The sequence below is a fragment of the Anarrhichthys ocellatus genome, unplaced genomic scaffold (assembly GCF_004355925.1).
Source record: "Anarrhichthys ocellatus isolate YVR2014 unplaced genomic scaffold, GSC_Weel_1.0 scaffold12, whole genome shotgun sequence".
Lineage (NCBI taxonomy): Eukaryota > Metazoa > Chordata > Actinopteri > Perciformes > Anarhichadidae > Anarrhichthys > Anarrhichthys ocellatus.
In genome coordinates, this window is record NW_022280042.1 from 489377 (window position 1) to 514002 (window position 24626).

General features: G+C 42.0%; 3 protein-coding genes across 6 annotated transcripts in view; 1 reads left to right on the forward strand and 2 right to left on the reverse strand.

Annotated features, from left to right (window-relative positions):
- Positions 1-6719, reverse strand: part of ddx4 (DEAD (Asp-Glu-Ala-Asp) box polypeptide 4) — a 9398-nt gene extending 2679 nt beyond the window's left edge. Inside the window, exons 1-12 of one of the 4 annotated variants that reach the window (XM_031852089.1) lie at positions 6602-6719; positions 5703-5733; positions 5567-5615; positions 5297-5344; positions 5180-5218; positions 3068-3112; positions 2828-2863; positions 2707-2736; positions 2572-2616; positions 2350-2492; positions 1911-2063; positions 107-261 (exon numbers count right to left, since the gene is read on the reverse strand). In XM_031852089.1, coding sequence (XP_031707949.1) covers positions 107-261; positions 1911-2063; positions 2350-2492; positions 2572-2616; positions 2707-2736; positions 2828-2863; positions 3068-3112; positions 5180-5218; positions 5297-5344; positions 5567-5615; positions 5703-5723 — 764 coding nt within the window. In that variant the 5' untranslated portion in view covers positions 5724-5733; positions 6602-6719. Of the gene's footprint in view, positions 1-106; positions 262-1910; positions 2064-2349; positions 2493-2571; positions 2617-2703; positions 2737-2827; positions 2864-3067; positions 3113-5179; positions 5219-5296; positions 5345-5566; positions 5616-5702; positions 5734-5913; positions 5954-6396; positions 6418-6601 lie in introns of those variants that run through there. The other 3 variants (XM_031852086.1, XM_031852087.1, XM_031852088.1) reach the window with 3 other exon arrangements.
- A 1157-nt stretch (positions 6720-7876) lies between these two features.
- ube3a (ubiquitin protein ligase E3A) lies at positions 7877-19064 on the forward strand. The gene is made up of 11 exons (XM_031852059.1): positions 7877-8182; positions 8777-8821; positions 9646-9950; positions 10056-11308; positions 11414-11558; positions 12567-12772; positions 12889-13053; positions 13851-14006; positions 14095-14168; positions 14335-14478; positions 15858-19064. The coding sequence occupies exons 1-11, from the start codon at positions 8106-8108 to the stop codon at positions 15976-15978; spliced, it is 2691 nt and encodes an 896-aa protein (XP_031707919.1). The 5' UTR covers positions 7877-8105; the 3' UTR covers positions 15979-19064.
- Positions 19065-20127: 1063 nt separating this feature from the next.
- Positions 20128-24626, reverse strand: part of LOC116386125 (cyclic nucleotide-gated channel cone photoreceptor subunit alpha-like) — a 24748-nt gene continuing 20249 nt past the window's right edge. Inside the window, exons 3-7 of the mRNA XM_031852128.1 lie at positions 24188-24241; positions 23191-23268; positions 22453-22554; positions 22264-22370; positions 20128-22167 (exon numbers count right to left, since the gene is read on the reverse strand). Coding sequence (XP_031707988.1) covers positions 20810-22167; positions 22264-22370; positions 22453-22554; positions 23191-23268; positions 24188-24241 — 1699 coding nt within the window. The 3' untranslated portion in view covers positions 20128-20809. The remainder of the gene's footprint in view (positions 22168-22263; positions 22371-22452; positions 22555-23190; positions 23269-24187; positions 24242-24626) is intronic.

Genomic DNA, 24626 nt, shown 5'->3' on the forward strand with positions numbered 1-24626 from the left:
GGGGGGGGGGGGGGGTAATGCAATGATTGAAAGGAATTATGTTTGCATCACATTATACCTTTAACTCATGGTAAAACACTATTTGTCAAAGCCAGTCTTAACATACCCAAAGGCAAACTTCCTGGCCTCCAGGTAAATCTGGTTGATGAGCTCCCTGGTTGGGGCCACAATGATGGCTTCAGGCTCCTGCTGCTCACTGAAGGAACTGGCTGCCACACCATCTGCCATTAGCTGCTGCAGGATAGGGAGCAGGAATGCGGCCTGGAGGAGGGAAGATGCATTCATACACTATTTACAATAAAGATTTCAGAAAACACTCAATTCAAATGAATAGGAAGTAAATGATAGTTTCTATATTTGTATCAGCAGCCGATGGATCTGTGCATGTCTAGTAGTGGTTTAATGGACCAGTTGGTCAACCCTCACCGTTTGGCACGCACGTGAAACGCGGATTAATTACAGTTTAACGTTAACCATTACAGTGTGAAATAAAGTTTTACTGACCATTGTTATCCGCCAATATTCAGTAAATTATGAGATCAGGACATCTGCATTTATGCTTTTCTAGTCACTGATCTCTGATAATGTTACATTGTGAACAATCAATGAGTGTTATGTGTTCACATGTAATCAGCAAAATGTAGTTTTGGTGATAAACTTCACATGAATATAAAATGGATATAAAAGATGAATTATGATTTGTTTTAACTTGCTAACACGAGCTCTAAGCACATTATACATCATTAAAACTAATAACTAGATTTGTTTTAATAAATAAAAATACAATCTTTCCCCCCCCTTATCATTTGAATTGTGTTTTTATGAAGAAAAAAAAACCACTACAAGTAAAGTAAAAGGATAACATTTAGAATTATTGATGGTTTACAGACTTATGTGGTTGAAATGATTTGGGACAAAAACGTATTCTGGAGCCTGGTAGAGCAGCTGCTTTAATCTAACAGTATGGATCATCAATGAGCCACAATTACTATCGGTGGAGAGAGAAGAAGAAGAAAAAAAAAAAAAAAAAAAAAACATCGAAAAGTTACATTGGCTCCTTTTTTTAAATTTTTTTTTATAGCTTTTGCGCCGATCTGAAATTTGATCTGATCCGTTGCACCACTATTGTCTAGGCCAGAGGTAGCCAACACGGTGCCCGCAGGGACCACGTGAGTCGCCCGCAGGGCATGTTCAAAAAAACAGCACTAGTATGAAGGCAAATCACTGTAAAAATTTGAGAGCGCAATTAAGATCATGCGCGTGTGTGGAGGTCCCGCACGTGCAGATTAAACAGTGTATATTACTTTGACGAGTGCTTTCACATCACTCCGCGCAGAATATCTCTGCTCGAGCAAGCAAAATTGCCACCTGGGAGGAGAAAACCATGGTTTGAGCACGAGGGGCGTTCCCTAGCACACAACTACTATCACTGCTCGCAAAACTTTCACCTGCTCGCTCAAGAGTACTACTATTGGTTACAATCATCGTCTTTGGGTTGGCCGGATATCAATCTTACATTACTAATAATTTGTATCACCATGGGACAGAGTTCATGATTTGTTCAAAAATCTTACAACGGTAGTGGTTAGTACAAACGAGACATGATGTGAAGATATGACAGTTAATGATTTCCTAAAAAATGTTAGAAGTGATAATTTGCACAAAAATATAACTGGTGTGATTTTGAACAAAACACACAATCATTGTGAGGAATAATTAACATGTGATCAGACAGTCTCTTCACATATATTATGATTATAAAAGGCGATCTGTGCAACTTTGTTATTCAGGAAGTTTGTACCTGAAGTAGCTCTCGGTTTCAAAAAGGTTGGTGACCCCTGGTCTAGGCTCTACCGGTCAACACGGTGTACTCTCTACACCTTTTATAACTTCCACCCCTCTCAACTCACAGTTTTACCAGATCCAGTCTGGGCACAGGCCATGAGGTCTCTGCCAGCAGAGATGATTGGGATGCCGTGCTTCTGCACGGGGGTCGGCTTCACATAACCAGACTTGCTGACGTTTTTCTTCAGGGACTCGCACAATGCTGCCTCATCAAAGGTCTGAAGGAAGAACCATCCATAACTTATACAAAGCTTCAAGGGACAGTTTATATTTGTTGCCATTAGGTTGTTTGAGTTACATCCTAGTTAAGGCCTACAGATTTGTACCCTCACACCGGGGCCAGAATTATTTTAATGATGAATGATTAAATTGGTTGATTAATCATCAAGTCAATAAATTGTCATCCTTTTGAGAACCACTTACAGAAGCATCTTTAATTGATTATTTCATCTTACGAAGCAGCAACTCATTCATGAAATAACTAGTTACTGCAGCACTTCTTACCTCGACAGCCTGCGGTGCGCTTCGTCCGCTGACCTCCACCAATATGTCATCATACTTGTCAAAGTTGATGCCTTTCTCATAGTGGGCAAAAATTGAGTCTTCGTCTTCAGTAGGGGTTGGGGGAACGTATGTGACCCTGGGTCCTGAGGGTCACAAGTGGTAAAAGCTTAATCATACTGCAGGACTGATGAATATATTTACATTCACAGTTCATTCACTTACTTTCACCATCGGTTTCATCCGTCTTTTCTGGATCTTTAGCTTGCCCTGTATGAGATACAGAAGTCACGTTAGTGAAATGTTTCAGAACGCAACTAAAGGGCTAAAATCAATTCATCATAAAAACATTACAACCACCAGCAAAGATCTCATCTTTCCCCCGGTAGCCTGCACAGATAGAAGACACACTGGACATTTACCAACATGAAACCATGATTTAAGGGTTAATAATCCCAAAGGTAGGTGATTGTTCAGTTACCTCCTCCAAAGCCTCCCCTGGCACCATGGTCACCACCTTTAACACATTACTAAATTAGCAATACATTTCAGAAAACTAACTTCATGCAAAAGCTGCCCTGCGTCACTTAGAATGAACTCCATCATCCTCTCCTGTAAAATGAAGGCAGTTCATGTAGTCAGCTGAAATGTCTTTAATAGAGTTTCACTCAGACTACACTGGAGTCCAGTGGTCTCAGTAACAAACATAAGACAACATTACCATTGAAGTCATTGCGATCCATCCCGCCAAATCCTCTGCTGTGCCCTGAGAGAATAAACATGCTTTTAGGACACATTTCATAAACAGTTTTAAGCTTTCAATTGAATAAAAAAAATCTGCCAACGGACACCAAAATAATCAGCTAATACTTTTCATATTGTTCAGAAGGTTTAATCTGGGATGATACTTGTAATGTTTGTGGTCGTGTAAGTTTCCTAAATGTTTTTGATACTTTCCCTTCGTGAAACTGTTGGAAACCTTTTCAACAGCAAGCTGACTGCTTCCAAGAAAAGTGGTTGAGCCATCTCTGTAGCCTACAGGGGACTTGAGTTTAATACGTACAGCAGGAAAGTATCCCTTCAAGTAGAGAAGCACCGATATGGAATTCTAGGGCTAATTTTCCGTTTACGCTGACTGATATTACTAGAAATATGTGACGAGGATAATATATTTTTAGATTGACGTTTGTTTTTATAATTCAACACCAATAAGCCCCCACCATCCATAGAGTACATATACATTATTGTAAACTTATTTGTAGTAACTTTAGATTTTTTTTAAAGTTTATAATTTAATGGTTAAACAGGTGCCTTCTTAAGAGGATTTTGTTGTACTTTTAGATAATGAGCAGTCGATTACTACTTTTATCATTTCATTCTCTCTGCTGTGTGGCTCAGCCCCCACCCTCGCACAAACATGCATGAATAGAGAGCAGAGGTGAGAAGAAGAAAAAAAATCTTTTCAAAACTGTTGGAACATATCCAACTATATCAACAACCGATAAATCGTACATCCCTACTCTACAGTAAAGACAGTATTAAAACATAACCTCAAACACTATCCTTTAAGTCAGGGGTCTTCAATGTTTTTCAGGCCAAGGACCCCCAAACTGATGCATAAACATACCTGTTATCTTGCATACAATACTGAACTATTAAAATAATGCACAGATTCATGTTTGGAAAAAGTACCTCCACGGACCCCCAGTTGAAGACCTTTAAGTATTTCAACATTTACTCCCAACTACCAACTTTTTGTTCTTCACACTTTATGGAATACCACTCTCAGTCTAATCCAAAGTAGAACAATACATGTCTCATGTCTGCCTCCACCTCTTTCTGCTGCGCTATTGTTCCAGCTGTCCCCATCTATAAAGAAATTGGAGGGTCAGTAGCACCGAGGACTGAGCAACTGCTGACACTAATTAGCATAATGCTGCACATTTCTTACTTTATTTAATTCTCTGCATTTGAAGAAATCTTTCACTCTATATTTTAATATTTCCCATAATTTAATATTAGATTTGGTTAGAACTTTTAATTGTGTTATTTTATGTATTTCCTGTTTTAGCTCCTTTAATAAATCTGTATTTTTAAGGAATTGAGTATTTCGTTTCCAGAAGCCTCTGCACATTTCTTACCATTCCCACCCCCACCTACAAAACAAAAAGCACCAAAATTAGATCAGAACATTCTACAATGCCCATACAGCTCAATTTCATCCCATCTAAGCATCAGTTTATACTCTAATCCAAACTACACCACAAATACTGGTTTTGGCTGGAAGCAGCAACACTGCTTCTAGAGTGCATCAGTCCAGTACAACATCAAAGAGACAGTGTGTAGGATTTGGTGCCATCTAGCAGTGTGGTTGCAGACTAAAACCAACTGAATACTCCTCTGCTCACCCCTCTCTTTCCAAGACTGCAGTAACGTGAGCCGCAGAGTGTAAACCGATGTAACGCCCTATGCCTCGCTCAGAGCTCATCCTTTGGGCAGCTGGCAGTGACAGTTTTGCACTTAACGGGTCAAGTTATCACATTCTGGGCAACTGTATAAACATGGAGGACTCCGCGAAGAGGACCAGCTACCTGTGTCCATATAAAGGCCTCATTCTATGCCATTCTTAGTTTCAGGTGATTAAGCACAAATGAAAACATAGTATGGAATATTTATATTCCAGTTCTGATAAGATTCCCCAAAATGCTACACACCGGCCCTTTAAGAGGACTAAAATATCACTTGTTATGGAGGCAAACGTAATTCTATTGATTCATTTTATTTATACATTATATTTGTTCTACTTGTTAAATAATGTGAGATGCATGGGAACCTCTTTTAAATCCTCCTTGTCTGCCTCTTCCACCACGACCTGGAGAGGAACAGAAGAACATTTTTAATCAATGTTGTCAAGGGCAGAGATGGTCATTGTTCAACTTTCCATACTTACCCCTTCCAAACTCGCCACCATCAGTGTTCCAGGAGCCTCCTTGTGTGCCTAAAGGTGATCATGTCCAAAGAATACATCATCTTAACTTAAATAGGTAGCAAACTTTTCTAGTTGCCTGAACCCTTTGTTTGCAGTTGCACGGTGATTTCAACAGAAGCTTAAGGACAGGTAATTTCACACATTGAAAGTGGATGCAAAAGCTCTTAAAGCTCAAAATCCATTGGCAAATAATTACCGCTGAATATTTAGTGTACAGAGCAGTAAACATACCTTCACTGGAGGTGTGACTGGTTACTGCAGTGGTACTAGTAGTGGTTTCCTGTAAAGATGAGTATATTCAAATCAGGCGTTGACCATCTGGCTTCTTGGCAGTAACAATGCTGGACATAATAAGAAAACGACTTACCGCTTCTTCCCACTCGTCCATTTGTGTTCACCTAAAAAATGCAAACACATAGCCGACATTCAGATGCTAGAACTGTAACGTTATTGCACTTGCTTTAGACTAACGAGAAATACTACTATGGTGGTACAAGCTCGGTAAGGTTACCTGAATTATATATCAATAGATTAGTACAAATGTACAAACAAATTACACGTACATTAATGTAACGTACATTATATCCTTTAATAGTGTGTTTGTTGAAGTTACTTCATTTAATTTCCCAGCAGTAAAATCAGCATTTCTTAAGATTTTGGCGCAGCACGCTGTCGGTCCAGCACGTGATATGTGACGCATTACACCGACCTCGTGCTCATCTTAATTAACGCCACTAATAGGCTAGCTAGCTAGCCTAATGCTAAGCTCAAACACCACAAATATAAACTGTGGGCAAACCAGCTAGGACAATTATCAACCGTTCTACCCGCCAGGTTGTACTTCAGTTAGTAAATGTTAGCCTACCCATTCTAACTAACGTTCAATTAACGTTAGCAACTAAGCTAATGTCACTGCTAACGTTAACCGTTCCTTTGCTAGCTTAAGACTACAAAATTATCTTTGGCTACGTTTTGGCTAATAACGATAAAGAGCGGGACGAAGCCTAACACCCACATAAAACTATTATTTTTACATAATAGACGGAGAAAGAAAGCATAACCTGACATTAGGTATGAAGGTGAAGGCCACTAACGACTGTCGACGCCTGTTCGAAAAGCAGGCAGGGTGTGGCGCTAGCTAAGTCAGGTAACGTTAGCAAAGTCAGGTAGCTCCACGTGAATAACAAAATAGAATACATGTTGTCAAAATATCCATTCTGATATGTAGCAAAAACTATAAATTCTAGCAAACTTTCATAGCCTTACCTTATCAAATGCTTCTCAAGTGGAATATGATTAATTTCTCCCTCGTGGCGTGTCGCTGCTTCGTTATGGGTCGTGCTCAAAGTGTGCACACGGACCTACTTGCTTGGGTTGCCAGTTCCGCTGCTTTCCCGCCCAGCTGGATTGTTTTTCAAAATACAGCTAAAGATGAATTAATATGAATAATAACAAACTCTGGTCAGAGGTTTAGGTTTCTTTTTTGTAAATTGCACCCGCTAAAAATACGATTTGATTTTTGGAATTAATTTATTTGGTAAAAGAATGAATCTCTTGCACAGGTGATGGAGAGAGGGTTGTGTTGGAAAAATACAGAATGATATATGCATAATGCTTGTACTTTTCCATGACTGTGCACCTGTTTGCATTTAGGCTTCAATTCCATATGACCTTGCTAATCACAGATGTTTTTTGAAGACAGATATCACATTCGCTTCAAAGAGGTGTACACCTGGGCAGGCAGCCACACTATTACATATGAATCAACCAAGAAGATGGTTCAAACTGGTCCATACCTTCACTATATCATGTGTGAAAGTTGTTTGTCACAGTATAAAATACAGGGACTTAGTGACAGAGCTCTGAGCAAGCTACGAGACGCTTAACTGTATGTGCTGTGACTCTGCTCCGTCTTGCAAGAATAAATCTCCTGATTATTGATTACACACTTGGTGTCGAGTAGAATTTTTCTAACAGGTTTCCCTCTTTCTTCCATTATGCATTTGTTTAACTGGACAAAATGTAGACACACTAGAAGTTTAACTTTTACTAAAATGTGTAAAAAACAAATCCTAAGGGTCATAAAGCCTGCTCAGTGGAGGGTTTCTGTAACGTTTTCCTCTTTACAGTTTTAAAACATTTAATTGGTGGTGATATTCCAGCCTAGGAACATTTGTTGTTTTCTGGGTCTAAGGGCAAAAATATAACTTCAATGTCAGGTGTAATCTTTTGTGCACCTGTATCCAATAGGAACAGACATGTCTCAGTTCGTTTTTACAGGTTATTCCAGATAGACGGCTTTCTTGGACAGTTCATATTTAAAAAGATCACAAGAAAATGTGGAAAATGCAGTTCATTGTATTGTTGAATCATTGCATTAAAACTATTTTCGTTACAGTTATAATATGATATAATAAATCACAGTATAATGTACATATTCTGTGTAAATAAATAGTGCTCCATAGCCACGGAAGAAGGGTGGACTGAGCAGTCAGTCCAGTTCCTCGGAGCATGTGATCCATTCCAGCACGTCTGCTACTTGAGTTAGAACGCAGTGCATTGTGGGACGTAGGTTGACGGTGAAGTCAAGATGGCTGTGAACCTCAGGCAGAGCGAAGAGCCTGCTGTAGGAAGGCCGTGAAGGAAATTTTTAATAAAAGATCCTTCGTCGCTGCCGGTTTAGACTTTTAAAGTTGTAATCAATCTGTGGAAGACTTGATACAATCACAGACAGCAACAGGATAACAAACAACAGAGGATAAAGTCTCGTATGAATTCCGACGAGAAGGAGGACTGTGAGTGTGCGCCACCGCAGGCCGAGACCAGCCCTGCAGGAGGACCATATAGGTGGGGACGCCGACAGGAAAGAGTCGGGGCTGCCGGAGATGCTAGGAGAATCACTGATACCGATAGCTAGCTAGATGTTGCTGCCAACTCTGTGGATGCTATTGCCCTGTTGTTGTTTTATCAGCATAGTGAGGCACAGTTCGTAGCAAGCATTGGTTTATTAAAGAGTGAAAACTGTTTTTACGTTAGAAGCGTCAGCTCTGCATGAATAATATTTAAAATAAGGCCAGCGTGCTAGCTAGTTTTTGCTACATTAGCTTGCTAAATCAGCGTCAGGATCTTCAGGTCCCTGTGTTTTCTCCTAACTAACTCACTTCACTGTTGTCGAATGTAAGATTTTCTTAAATGAAAGCAGTAACCGCGTACGTGTATTAACTATGGCTACACATTTAGCAGAATAATCATTCTAAGGTTAACGCACCGACTCAAATGTGGCTTTTTAGCGTAGCGTGTCATTTTCTCATCGTTCCCGAGGCACAAGCAATATGTAAATGATAACAAGTTGTAATATTAACTAGCAACAGTGTCTGTTGTAATGCAGCACAGCGTGTCCTCTGCTGTATTTCTGATCGTTACTGTCTGTTGTTCAACTAGAGACTACGAGGAGCCTGAAATAGAAAACCCAGAAGCAAGCCGAATGTAAGTCACACTCCTATTATATCCTTGTGTGTGTGTGTGAGAGAGAGAGCATGTGTTTAACACTCGCACCACTATTGTTTTGCTCTCTTTTTCTTCTAAGCTCCGTTGACTTATTATCATATTGTATGTACATGGTGAACCATAGTGATATACACTTTGAAACAAGGAAAGAGACACCAGCATGGTCAAATCCAAGAGGTCTTTGCTAATATGTTGATCCTGGTGCAGAGCTCAGCACTAAGTAGCACTTGTATGATGACAGATCATTTGAGTTAATGTAGGAGCAAAACAAATGGTCATCAGCAATGAAGATCACTATGGTTGATATGATTTGAATATGGTTGAGAGCGCTGTACAATGCTAGACCTAGGTTAAGAATGAACAATGATGCTCAATCTTAAGAGACATTTATCCAAAATGTTTAGTTAATACATACTTTATACAGCTGTATGCTGCATTCATCTCATATGGTAGTTTCTGTAATTACCAGTTTCTTACTTGTAAATAATGTTTATGTCGCCAACGTCGAAAACATCTCCTTTATTTCCAACTTAACGTTTAATAACAGAAATTCCATAATTGGAAAAAATTGAAACTCATGAAGGGGTGATATATTTGTCAATGCACTGTATTTTTAGAACACAACCAAACATGCAGTCATGAAACTGTCTTGAGTAGTGAGATGAAATGAAAACTGAAGAATGATTGTTAAGCTGTAAACATGGTAATCAATCCCATATTGTACTAAGCGCTGTTAATGATGAAAGAAGTGGATTGATTCACGCAGTACTTCTAAATGTGTTGTGCCTTACCCCTGAACGCAGGAAGCGAGCAGCTGCTAAACATCTAATAGAGCGCTACTACCACCAGTTAACAGAGGGCTGTGGGAATGAGTCCTGCTCCAACTCATGGTGTGCCTCATCAGCCGGCTTCACCCGCATGGATAACAACGCAGCGGCCGTCAAATCCCTGGAGCTCTACAAGGTCAACGCCAAGCTATGTGACCCCCACCCCTCAAAGAAAGTCACTGCCTCGGCCTACCTGGAGAGCAGCGCTCACAGCAACTCCGCCTGCAGTAACCGAAAGTTGACCCATAAAGATGTCCACTCTGTACGGGACAATTTCAAAGGTAAGTAGATGCCACACTCTCAGGATTCACACCTAGAGTTTAATCTGAAAGTTGAATCAGTTTTGTTTTTATTTCTAACCACGAAATGTTTGACTCTGTATATAGATGTAAATTACCTGACGGAGGAGAAAGTGTATGAGATCTTGGACATCTGTGGAGAGAAGGAAGATTACTCCCCTCTGATCAGGGTAATAGGTCGGGTGTTCTCCAGTGCTGAAGGCCTGGTGCAGAGCTTCAGGAGGTCCAAACCTCACACTAAAGAGGAACTCAAGTCCCTCCAAGGTAAGGACGAGGACAAGGACGAGGATGAGAAGGAGGCCGCTGCCTGTTCTGCTACAGCTATGGAGGAGGACTCCCCCGCCTCCTCTTCGTCATCAAGAATCGGAGAGGGCTCCTCGGGGGAAAATGATGTCCAAAAGCTGGGCCCTGATGAGGTTTCGGTGGACATCGAAGCTGTGCGGCGGGTCTTTGAGCGCCTGCTGTCCAATGAGAAGATAGAAGCTGCCTTCCTGAATGCACTGGTCTATCTCTCACCAAACGTAGAGTGCGATCTGACATACCACAATGTGTATTCACGAGACCCAAACTACCTGAACCTGTTTGTTATAGTGATGGAAAACAGCAACCTCCACAGCCCAGAGTACCTGGAGATCGCCCTCCCCCAGTTTTGCAAGGCCATGAGCAAACTCCCTCTGGCAGCTCTGGCCAAACTGGCACGCCTGTGGTCGCACTACAGCACAGAGCAGATTCGGCGCATGGTGGAGACCTTCCAGCAGCTCATTACCTACAAGGTGATCAGTAACGAGTTCAACAGCCGCAACCTGGTCAATGATGATGACGCAGTGGTGGCAGCCACCAGGTGCTTGAAGATCGTCTACTATGCAAACGTGCTGGGCGGCGACCTCGACATGGAGCACAACGAGGATGAGGACGAGGAGCCCATCCCAGAGTCCAGTGAGCTCACGCTGCAGGAGCTGCTGGGGGAGGAACGGCGAAACAAGAAGGGCCCTCGGGTGGATCCGCTGGAGACAGAGTTGGGGATCCGCACCAACGACTGCCGACGTCCGCTCATTGCCTTTGAGGAGTTTGTCAATGAACCTTTAAACGAGGTGCTGGAGATGGACAAGGACTACACTTTCTTTAAGGTTGAAACTGAAAACAAGTTCTCCTTTATGACCTGCCCCTTCATCCTGAACGCTGTCACCAAGAACCTGGGTCTGTACTATGACAACCGCATCCGCATGTACAGCGAGCGGCGTATTACTGTGCTCTACAGTCTGGTGCAGGGTCAGCAGCTCAACCCCTACCTGAGGCTCAAAGTGCGGAGAGACCACATTATTGATGACGCTCTGGTCAGGGTGCGTGTGTGCCAGTTCTCTGCATCTTAATTATTTGAAACATTCTTGTTATTTTGATACATTTAGTGCACATTGCACTGACATGTTTCTCTTGTGTGTCTTTAGCTGGAAATGATAGCAATGGAGAATCCTGCAGACTTAAAGAAGCAGCTGTATGTGGAGTTTGAAGGAGAGCAAGGTGTTGATGAAGGAGGTGTTTCCAAAGAATTCTTCCAGCTGGTGGTGGAGGAGATCTTCAACCCAGATATTGGTAAGAAAACACAACTAGCAATTATGTTGCAAAGCTAATACTGTAAGTAGGACACCAGGGGCGGGTAGTAATGCATACGAGTAAAAACATCTGATTTTTAGGAATGTTGACTGTCCTTTTTTAAAGATTTCCTTTTGCTCATATTTTTGTGGGCCAGTAATCTACTTTTATCTTTGCTACATTTTCCATTTAAACTTTTGTTACAACTAGTCAGGAGCAAGGAGAAGCTCTATGAACACACAGACATTACTCCTCTAGATCTTTACAGAGATGATTGCTGTTTGCTGCTGAATGAATTTACTTCATTCCTAAATGCAGTTCCTTTAAGGATTGAATGTTCTACTAATCAAGGGATGTCACGTGCATTTTGGTGAATGTCCTTTTTTTTTTTTAACTTCAACACTTCACTCCACCTGTTGCTCCTTTTTTTTAAACTCAAGTTAAAGTGAGTAAAGTCTAGTTTAAAAAGATGTGATTGAGGAGCAGTGATGTAAAATATAACTAATTACTAAAAATAACTTACCAAAGGCCCTAAAGCACAAACAATGTGCAACTTCACTGTATGCTACTTATTGTGTACATCTTTAGAAAACACTGTAGTACATTTACCTGACAGATAAATGTTACTGGTTACATTTCACAAAATATGAGAAATGAAATATGAAGCATTATTAATCTGCAGCTTCACATCAGAACCTTGAACAGACGTTGAGTTACTTTACGTCCATTGTTCTCATAAGGCCTCTCTTTCTATCTTGAGGTAGATATTTGACTGCAGTACGGAAAAACACATCCAAGTCACAGCTGACCACCGGTCCTACTAATGAAATAAGTGTGACCGGAGAAATAAAGAAATCAAAATGTACCAGTGGTTACAACCTAATGCGATGTAGATCATCCCTCGTGATTGGCTGCTGACCGCACTGTCAGACAAAGTGTTGATCGCAGCAGAGGAAGTGATCATTGAAAGCATCAAGCTTGTTTTCATGTCCTCTTTTCCTCCTGCAGGCATGTTCACATACGACGAGCGCACCAAACTGTTTTGGTTCAACCCTTCATCATTGGAAAACGAAGGCCAGTACACTCTGATCGGCATCGTCCTGGGTCTGGCCATCTATAACAACTGTATTCTGGATGTCCACTTCCCCATGGTGGTCTACAGGAAGCTGATGGGCAAGAAAGGAACTTTCAGGGACTTAGCTGATGCCAACCCGGTAGGACCCCCCCCCCCCATCAAATGTGCTCATTGTTCTCAGTTAGCTTCGGAACTAATCCACAAATTTTCACTTGATGAGTAAAACTAAGTGTGATATGTGTCTGTGTTGTAAAGGTTCTCTACCAGAGTCTGAAGGAGCTGCTGGAGTATAAAGGCAGCGTGGAGGAGGACATGATGATCACGTTCCAGATTTCACAGACGGACCTGTTTGGGAACCCACTCATGTATGATTTAAGGGAAAATGGGGACAAGATTCCAGTCACAAATGAAAACAGAAAGGTGAGCCAGACACAAGTTATGAAGCGTTTTCTCGAGGGCTTACCCTAAGACGAGAGTTCATAGGATTCAAAGGTCGTATTTTGCCATGGCACCAGCAAGACTAATTATATATTCTTTATTATTGTTTGGTCAATAGTAAAAAAAAAAAAAAGACCATCAGAATTTCAAACAGGCCAAAGGTAACTTTGGTGTATTTGTCCATTTGGCTCGGTTTCATTAGACCACTTGAGAAGGTCAACAAGACACTCCTGTGAGTGATCTATGTTGGTAACACATCGGGGGGCAGCATGTGAGTGAGTGTTTCCTCCGATCCTTCAGGTTTGGTTCTAAGTTGTGTAGAAACTAAACAGACTCACTGAGGTGAGGTTTGTAAAAGGATCAGTGGAGTAGTCACATTACGAAGCGTAGAGAGCCAGAGGAACTGATTCATGTTTCATGCACACACTCCTGTCAAAGCGTATGAAAGAGCACTGCTATGGCCAGAGGAGGGACAGCTGTGTTTGGCTCAGGTTCTGTAGAACAACAGGTTCTGTAAGCAATGACGCATTAAAGGTGCATTGTAGGAGAACTATAGTGGCAGATATTTCTTTCTAGAGCAGTGTTTGGTTTGTCCTTTCTGTGGAGCTTTTAAGGGCTCATTTTACTGTAACAAAAACATCAATTCTTAGTTTCTGGTGATTATACAGTAAAGAAAACATACTTATTAATATTATATTCCATCTGTGGCAAATCTATCTTCAAGGCTAGATAGCTCTTAGCTAAGTGGGAAAAGATAACTGTGATGTGTGTGTGTGCAGGAGTTCGTGGCTCAGTATGCGGAGTACATGCTGAACAAAAGTGTGGAGAAGCAGTTCAAAGCCTTCAGGAGAGGCTTCCACATGGTCACCAACGAGTCTCCGCTCAAGTACCTGTTCAGACCAGAGGAAATCGAGCTGCTGATATGTGGAAGCAGGGTGAGATTTGTAACCACACATTTGAATATGTTCCTCAGTCGTGACTTTGAGCTTACATCCTTTATTTTGTCCTTGTCACGTGCTGCAGAACCTGGACTTTCTAGCACTTGAAGAGACGACAGAATACGATGGAGGTTACAACAGAGATTCTCGAATCATCAAGTAAGAGATGTTTGTGTTCGGTGGTTCAGGATGTGCTCACAAGCTATCATTACGGTTTGAGTATATACCCTACTGACCTGGGAACAGGTGGTCAGGATCACGGTGTAAGTAATGACATCCTGTTGACATGTTAACACTGCACTCTCTCTGTCTGTTTGCATCGCAGGGAGTTCTGGGAGACGTTGCACTTGTTTGGGGAGGACCAGAAGCGCCTCTTCCTGCAGTTCACCACCGGCACCGACAGAGCACCTGTGGGGGGGCTGGGCAAGCTGAAGATGATCATCGCCAAGAACGGCCCCGACACTGACAGGTGGGCCCCCCCGATCCATTATGCTGCTGCTCGGCTTTTCCTGTACTGTCCTCATGTCATGTTAATGCACAGTGGGAGGAAAGAGCTCCCTTTTGTTAAGGGAGACTTCGTGTCTCCGACTCATTTCAGGCCACTTAGTGAGTCTGACTGTGAGCGGTGGCACGCAAACAGAGTTTATCTGCAGCAGAGAATTAGCTGTAGCCAACATCCGTACAGAAGCTAATCAAACCAATCACAACCTTTTACCAGTAGAGCTGGATCACCTGTTTGATTCATTGTTAGACCACGGACAGAAATATGAGTGTTTTCTTTATTGGGTCTTTCTCAGTGAAACATTCAGTTGAACAATAGAAAGAAGAATCTTAACATTTAATAATAATTAAAGCTGCAAGCAGCATTGATTGGGTCCTCACATGTTCACGCATGTCGAGGGTACTGGCAGGACTCTGGTGGATACGGCCATGCATTTCTGTGACCATCATACACTGTATGCACAAGTTAAACGGTATTTCCTGTGTCGACCAATGGCATAGCCAGGTCATTTTGCCAGGTCTTAAGCCTTGAATGTTTTGAGTGTACCTCCGAAAACAATCATAACTGTGAGCCTGTAGAAATCGACAAATGTGTGAATGTGTGTGAACTTGCTTCAGTGTTAGTAACATAACAGACTGTCTCAAAACCGACTGTTTGCGCAGGTAGGTAAATTTCATACAGCTAGGTGAAACCCAATGTTGGGGCAGCTATTGAGCCAATTTTTTATACCGCAGCTGGACACTCCAATCAGACTGCAATTTTCGCCACGACTGCCTTGCGTGCCAAATTTCAAAATCTTACCAGAATCCCAAGCACCTCCTTTTTGCGACGAAACGCGTACGATAATAATAAACATTAGAAGAACAATAGGTCCGCTCCGCTCCGACTGTCGGTGCTCGGGCCCTAATTAATATGATACGAATGCCTCTTTATGACCTACGTAAGTGAACCAGAGCGTCGGAGAGAAGATTCTTTATTTCTATACAGTTCTTCTGATTCTGGTGAAATCGGATGAATTCATGCAGGTTCACCAGAAACTCCTTAAGCTCAGACTCCAGTTGAGACCGGTCCACCGTGGACAGACCTAGATCCGGCTTCACTGCAGCCTTGGACCTGCAGAGGGAGCTCTGGAGGAGGAGGAGGAGAGCTCACACCACATAATGACAAAATTCTACATACACTTGGTCTGTTTCTAGGCTTTTGTGTCATCAGATTGGTGGACTTGTGTGTTCTCTTCTTGGAAATGTTAACACAGACCAAACTGAGAAGTGGGATCAAGTCTTTGTCCATCCATGGTTCTTACAGGCTGTCGGTGTGACCAGCTGTGCTTTGTTTTGTCTCGGCAGGTTACCGACGTCACACACCTGCTTCAATGTACTGCTGCTGCCTGAATACAGCAACAAGGAGAAGCTGAAGGAGAGACTGCTGAAAGCCATCACCTATGCCAAAGGGTTCGGCATGCTCTGAGCCCGGCTCCAAGCGGACTCGTTCTCAGAAAGCCCATCAGACCCTGCCCTTCCTTTATCAGACACAGTCTAAGAGGTGAAAACCAGTATGTTTTGAGGAAAGTCCATAATGAAAGAGGAGAATGGTTCCAATAGAGCTTTCCAGTAGTTCTTGTACTGTGCCTGCATCATCCCACATGAGTCCGTGTAAGCACAGAGACCTCCTGATCAAAGTCCCACCACACATCCACACCATGTGAGTGTGCAGCAGCCTCCCGTCTTTTCTATGTACAGAGAGGATCATTGTCCTTGTTATTTATTTCGAGCTTCAAATGGGTTCTTTTTCATGCCTGCCTGTTGTGATAGCTTCCCTACTTGAGGTTAATATTAAAATATGTAAATTTGGGACAATTCACTAACCAGTCAATACAAACCCGTTTATTGAACAAAAATGTGTTAAAGTAGACGTGAGCTCTTGTTCACAGAGAACATGTAGTTTTAGAGTAGTCTTTACTTTCAGACATTGTATTCCCACTGAAGAAGAGCTCGCTGACCATTCCACTCACAGCCAAGTCCATTTGTCATCAAGTAATTATTGACAAAGTTACTGTGATTTGGTCCAAAATGGCACATTCTGAAATAGCTGTTGTGTTTTTGGGCCTTTTTTCCTTGGGGAGGGGGGGCACCGCAGGTTAGACTAAAATCGTGTCAGAGCTGTGTAAGTGCACTTAGACATTTTCAGAATGTTTGTTTTGTGGCCACAGGCTGCCATCATTGTTTGAAGCATTTTATTTCCATGTCTTCCTGTGTTGACGATTCCAAATAAAATCAGTATTTATATATCAGTGCGGTTGGAACTACGACACCTGTTGGAGGATGTGCATTTGTAGACCAGTCACTGCTGATGCTCTCAGAGACAGGAAGCACTTTGTGTCGTCTGTCTGGCTTAGTCTCTGTTCAGTTTAACCCCAGTTCATCTGGAGCCCCACATGTAGACTGACGGACTCAGCTCTGGTACCTGGTGGTCTGTGGTCTCTGGCCGTAGTTCCACCGTTAATTTAGGTACAGCATGTATGTATTCACAATGCCAGGCCTGATCCCAGAGGGGGCAGGCTAGCACTGTGATGATGAGGATAGAAGTCTGAGCACAATGTGAACAAAGTGATGGTTACGTCAAAGCTGTAACTCTGCTCAGTCCACCTGAAGCTACTGATGTCTGCTTTTAGACCCATAATGCAAAGTAATATCAGTGTAGATCTGCTCTGACCTCTCACTGATGTGTTTGTATGATGGACAGGAAAACAGTAACTTATCCACCATCAAGTCAGAGGATGAATTTAAATGTGGTCTCAAAGACCGGTGACCTACCTCTGTTGAACAAACGCAAAGCTGTCACCCTGGATCTGTTAGTTCAACACATGTATTTAGGCTAACTGTGTCTGCTCTAAGCTAGGCTCAGCGTGTCCTACAGCTACGTACAGATACCACTGACGGTGATGGTCTGCTCTGGCTCTGTGGACGCATCACTGGGATCACATTTCTATTTGGATCTGTCACAGTCGATGAGAATGAAAACAGGTGTAAACACTGTCTCTGGAACAGTCCTAAATACTTTAAGAGCACTATTGAACAATCATTTTAACCACTTATTTGAAAGTAGGTGTGGTAGGTCACTGTGTATATTAGCTCTATTCTACATAATACACACACATTACAGACCATGTGCTGTGTGTCTTTTTTATTATTATTATTGGGATTCTCTCTACCGTTGGGTGTGTCCAGTACAATATGAAGATCAAGTTTAGTCTTTTCAAGTCGAGCTTTACTTAAACTTCTCTACCAGACAGGCATGTTCATTGTGATAGATTACAATGCTTATAGATTTTTACCTTGAACAGTGTAAGAAATCCAAAACCATAGCATACATGAGATCATGTTCAGTTATGTAAGACACACACACTTTCCTTTCACATTGACCTTTTGTTTAACTTTCAAATAAGTGGTTGAGATCATTGTGGTGAACTTAATAAAGGTGTTTGTTAACCCTGAACTGTTGAGCTGTCTGAACAGTTTCCCCTCTTCTTTGGATTTGTTATTAAATGGTGAAGCATTTATGACCAGCTTTTCAGAGTCCTGGTCCTAATCGGTATATGGAGCTGGCTCATGTGTCGTTACTACATGTGGACCTTCAGTCCCGGGGTACCTAGTGGTCCAACATGGGGGCAGATGGTGACCCCTGTCTCAGAATGTCAATGTCTTCTTCCTGCAGTCTTGTGTTTATGTCGAGGACCACCAAGAGACTGAATGAACACTAGAAACAGACATCAACTGTCTGTGAACACCAGACCCAAACCACCCTCAGCATCCACTTGGAAGAGGTCATGGAGCAGGAGTCAGTGGACAGCTGAGGAAAGACAGACAGAGGTCACCATCTCTCCTGTTGCCATGAGCCCATCACGTCATTACTCCTGAGCCAGCTTCATGGTAGCTAAGCAGCTTTTTGTCCACAGCTGTTATTTAAGAAACAAACAAATATTCCAATGTAGTCCGAGCAGATGAGAGTTGTGTTGTCTCTGGTGAATGAGGTTCCTGCTGCCCCAGTGATGCGTCTGCAGGAGGTCTGTCTACACACCACTGAACCACAGTGCTGTACTCACCAACCCTGAGCCATTCTTTCTGTTCTCTTGCTCTTACTTTGTCATCGTCATGGTTTCAGACGGACCTGGGCAACATGACGTTGGAGAACAGTCTTCATTGGAGAGTGATGGAGAGTTACTACAGCATATTGTATGTTTGTAATACTGCAGTATCCTCGACCATGTGGAACTCTGTATCACTTCAAAGGTTCAGGATTACTTTCCTGTTATTGAGCCCAGGTCTGGTTTCAGCTGTTTAACATTAATGTGTAACTGCGTTTTGATGCTGCTCACGTGAACATGTGAAAGGGCTCTAGAGCCAAGTGGAGATGAAAGGTCAAAGGTCAATCTGATCTTGGAAAGGAAGGTGGTTTTCATCAACTGGCATTCTAAAAGATACAAACTGATGAAAGGCTACAAGTATTCCGTGTTGTGAAAACATGCTAAATAAAGATGACAGCTTTTTTTCCAACTTGTGTCGCCTTCTAACCTGATTTGAGTCCACAGGTCCTGAATGTCTCCATATTCGCTCTTTATTGGTGATCCCAGTCAGTAAACTATTTCTGATAAACACTCAAACACGTACATCAGGAACATGAAACGTATGTCCCACTAAGAAGCTCACCTCTCTTAGACCATTTCACTTGTTAATGGTTTAACAATGCTAAGAGTCTAAAGACATACTGGTCTGTGAGGCTGAACTCTGATGCTAGCAGGAGATTAGCAATGTGCTAATGAGAAGCATGACCATTGTCAGGATTTATCCTCTGAACCACAAGGGTCAGTAGCAATCCGTCTAATATGTGTTGTGAGCTGCTGGAGGCACTAGATGAAGGGCTGGTGTGTCCAGAGGGTTCTTGAGTGAGACTCTGAACCCCAAGTGTCTCCCCGGTGGCTTTACAGCAGCCACAGCTCCTGATGCTGAGGATGGGTTGACTGCAGAGTGTTGTGATTAATGTTGACGTTAGGTTTTAGGTCAGGGATTATGGAAGTCATTAGGATTCATTTTGTAACGCTGCACTTTTACCTAACAGATTGGTATCCAACACAAAGAAAAGTGTGCCCTTCAAACGGAGAGGTAGTCATTGAAAACACATGGGAAATGATAGAAAAAGTCAAATGATCTGGACAATTTTGTGTTGTCCAGATTAATTATTTCAACATTATCCTATTTTCCTTTAGCAGAGAATTCAAGACAGTGAAATCAATCAACTAAATAGTAACTAAGTATATTCTTTCTTACTCTGGAAGCATTGTCTCTTCAACACTGAAAACAATCTCTTGGAACCCTGGTAGTCCTCACACTGAATTTTGGAAGCTCCTAAAGATGTAATGACGCAACGTTTAGACCAACAGGGTCTGAAGACAAATAGGCAAACTACCCAGCCACACACTATACTATGTGATCAACATTTGACAGATGTTTCCCTGTACTAATAAGCCCATAATGTGTACTTACATTTTACTCTGTTGGTCTGTTCTGCCTTCATGGAAATACACACAGACTGATTTAAAATCAGTTTATTTAAAACGGTTCTTGAAAAACAGACCCAGGAAACAGTACTTCTGGTGACAGTGTTGCTTTGAAAATCATGCTACAAATATCAGAAAGGAAATTGAAAAAGGATATTCTTTAACCATGCTGGAGAAAATGCATTTTACTGAAGATCTAAGCAAAGTGACAGTAATGTTGCGGATTGCTTTAAATACACATGTAGCATTGATTAATTGCTCACACAAATGCATTGCTAGTGCTGGGCATCGTTCAGTTACTTCATGACAGGTGTAAATATGACAAAAAAATAGTTCTGAGACCAGAATGGTACCTTGCTTTTTGTTACCTTTTGTTACTCAGTACAAACTCTTTTTGTTTCATAGAAAAGGGCCAAACATTACACAAACAGCTGTTATGGGACTTTGCTGAATATATAAGTCCAAAATAAAGTACACGATCAGAGAACACCTGTTTAAAGGACATAAACAAGACTAAGAGAATCTGACCAAGTATTCTATACCCTATTGTGGTACCAGACAGTTTTTGGATATTCAGTAGGAACAGAATTCTGTTGTTACTTCTAAAGTATTGAGTTACCAGCCATCTGAATATCTCTGTGTTAATGAGAAAGGTCAACTTTCTATTTGCTCATATACTGTATAGAAGCCAGCCACTGTCCATTTGGTGTGAACAAAGAGTCCGACAGTAGACCAAGCCAAGTTCTACTCATTGTTTACTCTGAGGGTTTGGACCTGGTTTGACATGTTACTGAGCCGTTGTTTGAGTTTACGCTGAGAAGATTCATACTGGGCTGTCAACTTTCGAAATTTGACCGTCATGACGTCCAAACTGGTTTCGACCTGATTGACTTTATTCTCCAAGTCTTTGGCATCGATAGCAGCGACCAGCGATTCATCTATGAGATTATCTTTCATCAGGATGGCCTTTCCCTTTTCCTCCAGTATATCCTTAGCATCCGGGTACTCAATGAGAGCCTCCATCAGGTCGTCTTTGGACAAGGCAAACAGATCAGAGTAGCCCACACTTCGGATGTTGGCTGTCCTTCGGTTTCCTGCCTTACTGCCCTTGATACCGAGGATGCTGATTTCTCCGAAGTATGCCCCATCACTGAGGACCACAAACTGGGTAACCCCATCATCTGCTACTACAGCCAGCTTTCCTCCTTTGATGATATACATCTCCCTGCCAATGTCCCCCTTCTTACAGATGTAGTCGCCAGGACTGAACACTTGAGGCTGAAGTTTGAGGACCAACTCAACAAGCAAACCTGCTTCACAGTCTTGAAAGATGCGTACTTTTCTTAGTGTTTCCAGATGTACGTTGATGGCTATCTCAGCCTTGAGCTTGTCTGGCAGGTTCTTCAGCACCAGCTTCTCATCACAGGTTTTCTCTTCTGTCCACAGATAGTCAAACCACTTCACCACTCTTACCTCCAGATCTTTTGTGACCTTCCGAAATTCCATGTATTGCTTTATAGAGTCAATCTTAGCCTGGAACTCTACTCGCGCAGCATTCATGTTGGAAATCATGGCGCCAACATTGCCTACAATTGTAGCAAAGATTAGAACCCCAGTGAGGAAGTCAGCTACCACAAAGAAGTATTCAATGTCTCGGACTGGGGGTGGTGTCTCACCAATAGTGGTCAGGGTGAGAGTGGACCAGTAAAAACAGTAGATGTACTGCCTGGCCAGGCGAGCAAACTCTGGATTCTTTCCACTGGGATATACCCAGGTGTCTGAGCCAAAGCCCAGCACCTTGGAGATGGCAAAGTAGAGGCAACCATTCCAGTGGATAATGATGATGATGTAAAGGACAAGATTAGCAATTCGGAAGATGTTGGGGAAATTAGTTCGAGTTTCCGTCCGGTCAAAGAACTCAAAGAGTCGGGCTAACCTAAAGAGACGGTTGAACCTCCACTCTGGGTTGTTGATTCCAATTTTGAGGAATACAATATCTGTGGGAATCAATGATATGATGTCGAATCTGAACTGCCGTGTCTTCATGTACTTTTCTTTCAGGATTTTTTCATCCCTAACAAGAAGACCTTGCTCCAGAAAACCTGTTGACACATTAGAATCAGTAATATTATTAGCATAATCTTATAACCCAAGTTTCCTTTAATGTTCACACATTCAGCAGAGTTCCTGTCACTGACCTGTCCTGGCTCTCACAAAGGTGTCAATGCAGTAGAGGGCATCTGAGGTGTAGTCCAAAACCATCATCAGCATTATATTTCCATACTGCAGCTCATTAAAACAAGACCTACAGGGAAGCACAACCATGACAAAGACCTGGGTAACAACAGTCAGGTACAGAAGAAAGACAAAATGGCATGAAGTCAGACCTGGCCACCAGGAAGATCAGGTTGTAGAACACTGGGATGGATATTATGCACAGCCAGTAGTAGTACATATCTGTGGCGGGGTCCATGGTCCACACCTCCTTTCTGAATGAGGAAAGGGATGTTTTAGTGAATACCTCTTGTTTATACTCAGCAAAGACAGGTACTGACAAAGGTTGTTGGTATCAGTACTGAGGTTCGAGTATTGTATTGGTCAATTTGTCCAGCCCTACTTGTACCGGAAACTATTGTCTACACATGAGTCATGACCAGTTTAGAAAAGGGTTACAATCAACTGTCTTTCCAAAGAGACTTTCACAGATTAGGATCTTTATTTTTACCTTAATCATATTAGGAACGTCGACTTTCAGTATTCTGTATTTAAAGATATTAGTTCAAGTACACCTGAGAGAATTACTTTTTATCGTTACTCCAGCTAGTGCTATTACTGCCAGTGTTTGCACTGCTTATCATACTAACTTCATGTTTGAAACAGAATTGTTCCTGAAATAAAATAACAATATTGTTACAGCTGTTTCTAAAAGTATGACACCTAAACATTACTCATGTCATGTGGACAAACCTTCAAATCATTTTAAATTACAGTAGAGATTTTAAAGTTCCCAAAGATAGCAAATCTGTCAGAATTATGAGCAAATGTGTGTAAAACCACAAACAAGTTGTCTAAAAGTCCTGTTTGATGGAAAGTTGCAGCTGTAGAAACTAGTATGTGGTACTCACGGTTCTTCTTTTTTAACATCTTTTTTGTCGTCTTTCTTGTCGTCCTTTTTAGGTTCCTCTGTCTTGCCATCTTTTTTGCTGTAAATGTCCAGAAACAGAGGCAGGTGACATAAAATATTTGGATCCTACCCATTCAGTAGCCTGAGAGAGCCGGGGGGGGGGGGGGGGGGGGGGGGGGTGCTGTGACCCTACTGTCTATTGCAGGTGATGTCACCAGGAGCAGTACCAATAGTCTTAAACTGAGATCAGCTGTGTGATCAGCAGGGGCCTGGTGTGTGGGGGATAGGACCGCTTTCTTTTCTGTAGCCAGTGAGGTGTAGGGCTTGTACTTTAATCAAAGCTTTGGTCAGAACAAAGAAGAGATACGACACGTTACTCTGGACATGTTACGTTTTTCCTCCTGTCATACTCTTTTGACCTGAACACTAGGAATCAGCAGCAGTTCACTGTGGGACAGACCCTGATGGACTAATGAAGAGCATGTATCACCAATGAGAGGGACACAGTGAAGTGGACCCTGGTACTGGAACCCGGTGTTTACAGTCCTACTCAGGTCACACCAGAGCAAAGAGTAGTATAACTGGTTTCTGTCTCCTGTTCCTCTGTGATCACAGGATTCTCCCTCACTGCTCATATGGTTTGGGTTTGACCCTAAAACATGGTTTTGTTCAGACACCTTTATCTGTTCAGGGAGTAAATTTTTTCGGTGTTGTTCAAGTAGTCTGTGAGTAATAGCAGGTCAGTTGATGTGGATATAAAAAGAGATATATAACATAACAGAGTGACAGTGATCAACAATATCTGATCAACCAATGGCTTAACCTTATGTGTCATTGTTGGCCCACTCCTGGAAAGTCAAATTGCAAATGCACACTTTGATGTCACAAGAAAGTCTGATTTCATGCAACTGAATTTGCTGTAATCTCTTTATATAGTGTTTGAATGTAGTGGAGCAGATGGAACACTATCTCTATGTAAATGTAATAAATCATCTTACCCATCATTGTTGTTGCAGTTGTTCATGTTTTCAGCAGCTAGGGCCCACCGACCACTGGAAGGCAAACGAAGAATTACATGTATTTGTGACCCAGACGTCCATCAGTCTAACATCATGACGATCATCCACCAACAACATGACACAGCAGTGTGTCATAAAATACCACTGTACCACCACACTGCTGCCCACTGCTCATAAGTTACACCTGGACTAACAAATGAAACATGTTATGAACAATTACATTCACTAATGACGTGGAAGATTATATAAATAAATATATATATAAATATAATCACATGGGCCACAGTAAAAACACTGTAGTGTACAACAACAGGTCACCAGTCTATAGCCGGACCCACAGACAAACCAGACCGACATTGACACGCCCACTTACACACACACACACACACACACACACACACACACACACACACACACA